Here is a 9,314-nt window from a genome sequence, read left to right on the forward strand (position 1 = left end):
TTTAAAAGTGTACTCAACATCAGGTCTATATAATCTGCATGCTTTGGAGTCTTTCAGTGATATTTCAGGCTCTGGAGTCAGGCATGCCATGCCATTCTCTCAGTGTATCTTTAAAACAATCACAAAAAACGAACGTCAGATTTAGTCATTTTTAAAGCCTATAGTGCAATGGGAAAATCTATATGGTTATCTACACAGTAAAATGCATGTCAGTCATTAGGAGATATAAACATGAATTTTCTGTGCCTGGGTTTGGGTGGGATGTTCTTTAGATAGTGTTCCTGCCACAGACTGTGCACATCAGGCAGTTAGGTGCAGTTGGGTCTTTTAATAGACAAGCAACTGGATCCCTGCTATATATATAATGGTTTTGAAGCATGTATTCATGCTTGTTATATTTCTAAATCACTAATAAGAATTTTCTTCTGTATATTGCACCTGAGAATTATATGGGCTAAAAGAAGTGGTTCTACCCATCTGTGATCTTTGTGATTTTTGAGAGCTGGATGGGGAGCTCAGGTGCTTAGAATGGGTCAGGGTGAACACTGGCCAGGAATGGTGCAGATGTGGCTGGTCCTGCCTTGGGATAGGAGGATGGGGAGCTCCTGGTAGCAGGTCTGTGGTGGTGATGGGTTGGCAGTTGGACTAGATGGTCAGTCACTTAACAGCACAATGAAGCAGTAAATCGCTGCACTTCTGCCTGTGTTTCAGATCTGTTAAGTGCTCAGGAAGGCACAGTGTTCCCCAGCCAGTACTGCTGTCTAATTCCATCTTCTCCAAAAAGCCCTTCTCCTGCATCTCTGATGGGTTTTGCAGCAAGACCTCGGCAACTGAGGAACCACAGAGTGAGGTGCCTGAAGCTAACCAGCCCAGAGGAGAGCAGGCAGCCACACCAATGCCAGGCACAGGCAACTCAAGAAACTGCAGCTCAGCTGCTGGGCAAGGGCCTTGCTCTGCTGAGCCTGCACAGCACACCAGCAACACAGGAGCCTCTGCTCCTCAGCTACCAAGGGCAGTGCCAGCCCGATGGCAGCACTACCAGGCAGAGGCCAGTCTCAGGAGCTGCAGCTGTTGGACCAGCAGGCATCAGGTATGTGTACTGCTGGCACTACCCTTTTCTCAAATGCCTCCAGGGATGGTGACTCCACCTCCTCCCTGAGCAGCCTCTTCCAATGCCTTACTACTCTTTCTAAGAACTTTTTCTTAATATCCAACCTGAATCACCCCTGGAGCAACTTGAGGACATTCCCTCTCATCCTCTGGCTGTTACTGAGAAGAGGCTGACCCCCACCTTACCACAGACTCCTTTCACAACACAGTAGAGAGTGAAAAAGGCCTCCCCTGCGCCTCCTCCTTCATGAGACTTCTGCTCCAGACCCTTCACAGCTTCATTGCCCTCTCTGGACACATAAATTCTCTGTTGCATTTGAGACTTCTTTAGTGAATCCCAGAGTGAGTTCTTGATGTCTCACTGTGGTATTTTTTCCTTGGGATTCACATCAACCCATGTTGGGAAGGCATCAGATAAGCACCAAGACGTGGTTATTTCTAGATCCTCATACTGTAAGGTTGACACTGCATTGCTTCTTTGAATGCAGGTATCCAGATCCAGAGTGTAATACCGCTGTGGTGTTTTTCTCTCTTTTTCTCAGTCCCACCCTGGACAGGAGTCCCCACAGAGTGACCAGCCATCCCCAGCCAGTTGTCCTCTCACCCTCAAGACCCCCAGGGAGAGTTGAGCTGCTGAATGCTGTTTGCCCCCCAAGCGCTGGGGCAGTGCTGCAGGAGCTGCCAGCCAGACCTGCTGTCTCAACAATATCTCAAAGCAGGAGTCCCCACTCACAGCCCATGCGCACCAGAGCCACTGACACTGCACGATCTCCACACACTGGGTGCAGTCCTGACACTTGGAGGATCAATGCCATCTTTAATCTGCCTCTGCGAGATAAAAGCAGAGCTGTGCAAGTAGAGCAGTTCAAACAAATGCCATGATTTGCCTCAATTAAGGCTACAGCTGGTCCAGAAGTGCTTTCTTTAAAGAGCACCTGCTGATCAACATAAGAGCTAATCAACCTCTTATGACAGCAAACGTGGTTATTTTTGCAGCCTTCACGCACTAAAACAGAACAGCTCTTAATGTATTTCCTCTCTCCTGCCTTGTGCCCCGTTCTGTGGGTGAGGCAGTGGCAGTAAACCAGCAGGGCTCAGAGCCTGCCAGTTCCAGGGTGGGCTGGAGGAAGTGGGAGACGTGTGGCATTCCCCCTCATGCTCAGCAGCCTGGCCTACAAGCATCCCTGCTCTGTGTCTTCTGCAGAACTCAGCATTCAGGGACAGAGCCAAGGGTTCAAGCTAGTGTTGACCTGAGCATGTTGCATATCACATGGCCGAGTCATTTTAAATAATGTAGTAGCAAAGATGAAGTAGGGAAGTAAGAAAATGATCTCTTGTTTTTCAGTGGGGCACATCTGGAAGAGGTTCAAAAGAGCTGGTGTAGTGGCTGCAGGCTGAGGTGCTGATCACAGCGCTGTGCCTCACGGCTTTATTGATGTTGCAGTCCAAAACTGAGCATCATCACATTTTTTACAGTTTAAATTATCATGTTAGATATACAGTTTGAAATCACTTGATGAAATGGTAATTATGTGATGAGTTAATTTATTGTCTTATATCTTCTTTCTATGAATCAGCTAACAGTAAAGGAACAGAATGGCAGAGAAAGCCCAAAATCTTCAGCTTGTCATGATGCACTGCTTTCTCTTACAAAATATCCTGCAGCTGAAAGCTAGTTTGCCCAGTGTTAGTGGATTAGTGCTAGAGATTTTCCATCAAAAAGCATCGAAACCAACATGGTGTATGCTTCCATGAAATGCTGTGGATGAGGCAGACTTTGGCCAACAACAGTGCTTACATCATTAAACTGGCTCCTCAGATTGATTCTTTTACAGTGTCACTGGTCATGGCTGTGGCCAAGAAGAACCTGACCCAAGAAAGTGGCAGCACAGTTTTCAAAAACAACATGCAGCAGGGTAACAGTTGGGCTCTCCTCTGTACAGGGCTGTAACAGTGGGTGAGGGGTAGGAGCACGCTCTTCAGATATTGTGAGCCTCCTTCTCACTTTGCATCTTTGGTTTCAAGAGGGCAGAAAAAAAGCACAAGTGAGTTTTTGTGCTTGGCAAATGGGGTGGCTGGACTGGGCTGCACGTGTTGTGTGGGTGCAGAACATTGGGTACAGATTTGGAAACTGCTCTCAGAAGTGCCTGGGAGCTCTTCTCTCAATGAGCACCACTTTGCCTCTGTTTGTGTTTGGGGCAAGGAGCATCACTGCAGTGGGGAGAAGGCTTGGAGGTGTGATCAGAAAACGGGGATTTGTCCTTACATTGCTAAATTATAGCTCAAGACAAGGTGCTGCTCTGCTGATTGATCATAGAGTGGCTTGGGTTGGAAGGGACTTTACAGCCCATCCAGTTCCAACCCTGGCATTGGCAAGGACACTTCCACCAGCCGCACCACACAGCTGCCATACTGCTGTCTGTCCCTGCTTCCAAGGTAAGCAAAATGCTATGGGTGTGCCAGTGTCCTCATCACAGCTGTGTACATGGTGTGGCTCTTACACCGCTCACGGTTGCTGTGCTCACTTGTGTCGAAGGCTTTGTAGACATGGACTGCTCTGCAATTGGAACACATTCATCTCCGATGAAAAAGAGAGATTGTCTTTGGCTGCCAAGGAGGAGAAAGCCCAGGAGACATTTAGGGAAGGAAGTCTCACATGCTTCACAGACACTTCACTATACTCAGAGCCCAAGTGCTTGGGCTCAGTGCAGTGATCAGTGAACCCATGGTAAGGCACGGATGCTTCTGGGGTGATTGCTGGTGTGCCTCATGCTCAAGTAGTGCCAGTCTCTCTGTTGTGTAATGGGATTTGAGATGGCTCACAGCAGCCTGGGCTGATCCCTGGCAGTGACTGATGTTTGGTTAATGCAGGGAATAATTGTTCTTTTTCTGAGGTGTAAGTGGTACCCAGGCTGGGGACTTTGAGAGGATGATGCTGCCATGCACAAGTTGTCATACGCGATTAATTGGCGTCAAAATGAGAAGAGGCTGTTCAGCTGCTGTACAAGGCTGCAGAGGCTGTTGTCTGTAATTACTGAGCTGTCTGATGGCAAATGAGCTTGGCAGATGGAGGAAGCCAGCGAGACAGCTTCACAGTGTCCTGGTGCCCCTCAGTGACACATACAAAGCAGCTGCTTCTGGGATGCTGAGCGATTTTTCTCCATCAGGGGGTTAGACCAGGTGATCTCCAGCTTCACATCACTTCCACGCCTGTGCCATGATTCTGAGATTAGCCCACATGGCATGGACAGGGGAGCAGGGATTATGTCATCTTGTACAACTCCTTGCCATCCTGGAAGAGGGTCTCCTTTTAGTGCCTGCTATTCCCAGCGGTATTTGAAACACTGGATATACCCAAATGGATGAGGAGGACACGTAGGAAGGCTGGTGGCCTCCTCTCCCATCAGAGGCTTTGCATTCAGCTTTCCCCAGCAGGGCTGGAGGCCAGAAGACTGCTCTCCCAGAAAAGGGAGATGCTAGTGGGACTTGTCGCTTCCCAGATAACTCAATGCTTTATGACATCATCGTGCCAGGAGAAGGAAGATAACCTCATGGTGACAGCCTCAGTCATGCCCCGGGAGCAATGGGGACAGTTTTCTGCTCCACAGTGGTTTTCTATGGAACCCTTGAACAAATTCCTTGGTCTGTCTGTGAAGTAGTGTAGCTTGGTCATCAGTTTCTGATGTTCGTTTTTTCCTTACAGATGGAAAATAAACAAGTGTCAGTTTTTCTGTGCAAGGAGGAGCGAAGGTGCACCTGTACCGAGGCAACCCATAGCTTTTGCTGCATTTGATGAGCGGGGAGGATGAATATCTTGAAACGGACACTAGAGGGAAGAAGAGAGTCTCACAAGTCAAATTTTAAAAGCAAAATGACGGAAACCAAACGCGAGCAACTTTGGATCACTTGGGAGGCATTCAGCACGCAGTGGGCTCAGCCTGTCCTTTGTCACCTCCCTCAGTGTCCCATGTGCTGGCTCATGCAGTGCCCCACGTGCTGTGCGGGCTGTGCCTTCACGCACCACCCACCTTGATTTCTTTGGGGTTATTTTCATAGGGAACCTGCAGTGCACGAGGCGTGCTGTGAAGAACGCCCCGGCCCTGCCTCAGTGCTGGTGCTATGTGGCATCCAGCGATGCTGTGTGCAATTCCAGCACATCCTGAAGAGATGATTCTTGCTGTAGGTCACAGCTGCGAGCTCTGCCAGGTCTGCCATGGGCTCAGCACCAGGGTGGTGAGGCCCTGGGGCAGGTTGCCCAGAGGATGCCCTATTTCTTTTGCTGTATCTAGTGACAGCTTCGTGGTTTTGAGGAACAAAAAGAGGTGTTATTTTTCCCCTTTCAACTGCTGTTGCATAATACTGATTTTTTGGGTTATGCGTGGTCCAGAGGGAGCTGGAATCCAAACACAGATCTTTGGATTAGATTAGCGGAATGGAAAAACAAAGGAGAGGCCATTGTTGCTATGGAAAAAGTGACAACTTTACCTTAAGATCAAGCAGACTTTGCAAGGAATGGTTAGCTTGTCTCTTTTTAGTTTGCAGTTTGTACAGAGTAAGCACACGGGCAGTGATAAGGGCTTTCCAATGTGTCAGACCTGAGGGGAGAAGAGGTGAAGCGGGGCAGATAACTCTCAGACAAGAAGCTGCTGGCAGCCAGGACGACTTGTGTGATTTGCAGAGGAAGATAAGAAACAGGGGGAACATTCTGGGAGGTCTCAGCTCCCAGTAACTGTTTACACTCAGACAATGCGTGTGCTGGACTATGGATACTGCCTCTGTTTGTGCTGTTGGTGTCCAAAGGTCTCACTGCTCTTGGCTTCTTTTGCAACTTCAGTGAGGTGGAATTAGAGAGTGGAGAAGGCAGGAATCGTGATGAACAGGCCTTGTAGAATCATTGAGATTGGAAAGATCAGCTACTCTGACCGTGGCTGTGACCGCTCCAGACCACATCACCCACTGCTGCATCTCCAGCGTTCTTGAACACCCCCAAGGATGGTGTCTGCCCTTCCTCCCTGGGCAGCCTGTAACAGTGCATCACTTTACAGCACCTCTCAAGAAAACACCATCCCATCAGTTAATGCATTGTGTCACTTGCAATTATTACGTTTTTGCAATGAGATGATTACAAGGGAATAGAAGGCTGTGAAGGCTCCTATCCTTTGGGATCAGCTGCAGCTACCTCTCCTGAAGGCACCGCAGTTCCCTATAAGCAACCCCAGCCCTGCAGACAGACTGCCTCTCTCTGCTCTCAGGTGTCGGTGGTTGATGCCCTACTGGGGCAGCATTTGGACAACACCCTCAGAAACATGGTGTGAAATTTGGCTGGTCCTGTATGGAGCCAGGAGTCGAACTCAGCAGTCCTTGTGGATCCCTTCTAACTCGCGGTATTCTGTGATTCTGCAGAGCTGGTCCTTCACCCTCCGAGCCCTGCACAAGTCTCAGCAGGGATCCCAGGATGCTGGTGGGATTTGCTTGGTTGCTTTTAATGGGCACTGGGGCCGTTTCCTGCCATGTACAATTTATCCGTGTTCTGGATCATGGAGCTTGAATGGTCTTTCATTATTTCCAGTGCCCCATCCACAGACTCATTTGCAGGGTGATTCATGGGGTGAGGATCAGGTTGATTTGGGGTGAGAGATCCAGAATATCCTGATCTAACCAGCATTAAAAGAAACCACAGCACTGCCGCTGTCCTGATGGACATGAGCAGCACTGGGTCCTGTGCCCTTCACCCCACATCCTGCTGCGAGCAGTACCTCACTGCTGGCTGGGGGACAGACTTCATGCTGGCTGCACCCTTACTCTTAAGGACAAAAGCTGGGAAGGAATACAGTCACTGGGTGAGCAATTAGCACCCTCAGATGGCTGAAGAAGGCTTACAGAAGCCTCATGTTGGCTGCCTGCTTTGAGCAGATTCTGCTTTGGGCAGGGAGGATGGGAGCTGGCTCCCTGCAGAGCAGACCCTAACACTAACCCTGTCACCCTAACCCCGTCACCCTACCCCTGACCCTCTGTTGTGTTCAGTTACAGCCTTCAGCAGGTGCCCAGGGAACAGTGAGCCAGGATGAATGATGCCTCCTTCTTATCTCATTATCTCTGCAGATGCATACCTGTTGCACAGGATGAGCAACCATCAAAAACTTGCCCCAAATGTTCACCCAGCCTCCAGCAACTGGTATTTCAGAAGCTTTTAACTGAATTTTTGAATTCAAATCTTTGAAATGGACACAATGTTCACCTGCACTGTGCAGGTGACTGAGCACCCGCTGCCGCCTCTCCCACTCCAATTCCCACTGGATCCGATGGAGAAAAGAGCCCCGTGACCCCAGCTCAGCCCTGCAGCATCCCGCCTTTTCCTTGTTTGTTTTTCTCCCCTTTGGAGCTATTCTTTACCTCCCATATGCCGTAATAATTACAAGTGATAACTCAACAGCTGCTCTGCTATTCCAGGCTCGGCAGAGCCACGCGCCTCCGCCTTCCCTCCCTCCCACGGCGCCGGGTCAGCGTCTTGGCTCCGGCAATCAGGGATTCCTGCGATTTCTTCGACTCCGAAGAATCTGGGCCTGATTCCTCTCCATCACCATCTGTCTCCCGCCCGCCCCGGCAGCGTCGAGGGGGCTGGGACTGCGGCATCCATCTGTTACCATGGAGAGGGACGGAGCGGGCAGGATGCGGCCCCGCAGTGCCTCCGGATGGGCGTCTGTGAGTTAGAGCCCTGCGAGCTGCCTAGGGGACAAGGTGGTGCCCGCTGGTGGTACGACCCCTGAGCTGTACAAACCCGAAGCAGCAGACGGGTGCCACACGTGGCACCCTCCAGCCCTCTCGCTGCCTTAGGTGTAAGTGGCAGTTGCCACTGCCACAGATGGTCTTTCCCTATCCCTGAGAGTTGACGCTGAGGGTGAATCCGTGTAGCAGGACCAGTGCTGAAGGGGTTGCACTGGAAAAAGTTCCCTGGATTCAGCTGCTTCGTAGCTGAACAGGGGCTGGGAAGTGTGTGTGCTGCTGCTTGTCGGTGAGCAGCACAGCTGCAAACTGGACTGGTGATTCTGTCTTGTGTTAGCCTGGAGGCTTTGCTAAGGAGATGGGCAACGAGATCAGGATCCAGCAGAGCACCTCCCTGAAACATCCATAATAAAAGGGATGGATGTTAGCCCACCTGTGGAACCTGAGGACTCCCTGCACCTTCTGCATCTGAGTGCTCAGCCACAGTCCTTCGCCATATGGCATGCTTCCTCACAGCTCTGTTCGCTTTCACAGGTCTCACACTTTGCTTTGACTCTCCACGAAGCCATAGTTCTCTCAGCAGAGGTGTCACCGAGGCAGGGCAGCTGGAGCACATGCTGCATTGCAAGCACATGGGTTGGCTCCGGGTCCCATGCTGAGCTGAACCCTGGATAACGTGCAGCAAACTTGCAGTGCTTATCTGCAGCTGAGCTTTGCAGCAGGCTGACTGCAGTGAGCTGCTTATTGGTTTCCTAGTTTCAATCTTTTTGATCGTGTGCCACAATTAATCTGATCCCTCAGAGGCAGGATAAGTACGAGTCAGAAATGAAATTGTAATCGTCTGCGCCTTTGGCATGAGGGGAAGGAAGAATTTTGCAGTCTCATCTCCATGCTGGGAGCTCCAGGAAAAGCCCCAATGGCTGTCCCACGGCTGGAAGAATTACCTAACACAGCCAACAGCCAAGACAAGGCTAAGGGACAAATGGAAGACATACGACCACATCATAGTACCAGCAGCCAGCCCAGCTGATTTCTTGCCCAGGTCGAGGAACTGAAGTTTTATGGGCCAGTGGAAGGAGGTGAGCGGAGGGGACGTGGAGAGAGATCACCTCAGGGGTTACACCTGCAAGCAACCCTTCTGACTGGGTCCAACACGACATGATTTACTCATATCACACATTGTGATTAAAAGCGCCTTTTTTAGAGGACTTCTTTTCTCAACAGCTGTTCTCCATCCTCTATGCATTCAACCTGCTCTTCCAGCAAGAGCGTCACACCTCACCTTCAGTTCTGTTGAATTCTCAAGGCTGTTTTGAATGGCAACCCCTTTTGCAGGCTGGATATTAGGAAAGGTTTCTTCTCCTAAAGAGTGGAGATGCACTGGCACAGGCTGCTCAGGGAGGTGGGGCATCAGTGCACCTGGAGGCATTCAAGAACGTGGAGATGTGGCACCGAGGGATGTGGTCAGTGCAGCTCTCAGA

General features: G+C 50.2%; 1 protein-coding gene across 1 annotated transcript in view; it reads left to right on the forward strand.

Moving 5' to 3' along the window:
* Positions 1-2,911, forward strand: part of LRRC56 (leucine rich repeat containing 56) — a 51,624-nt gene extending 48,713 nt beyond the window's left edge. Inside the window, exons 12-13 of the mRNA XM_065755734.1 lie at positions 712-1,090; positions 1,653-2,911. Of these exons, the coding sequence (XP_065611806.1) occupies positions 712-1,090; positions 1,653-1,992 (719 nt within the window). The 3' untranslated portion in view covers positions 1,993-2,911. The remainder of the gene's footprint in view (positions 1-711; positions 1,091-1,652) is intronic.
* Positions 2,912-9,314: the final 6,403 nt, after the last annotated feature.

The sequence above is a fragment of the Cyrtonyx montezumae genome, unplaced genomic scaffold (genome assembly GCF_038088225.1).
Source record: "Cyrtonyx montezumae isolate F1298 unplaced genomic scaffold, pur_monq_1.0 scaffold_10, whole genome shotgun sequence".
NCBI lineage: Eukaryota > Metazoa > Chordata > Aves > Galliformes > Odontophoridae > Cyrtonyx > Cyrtonyx montezumae.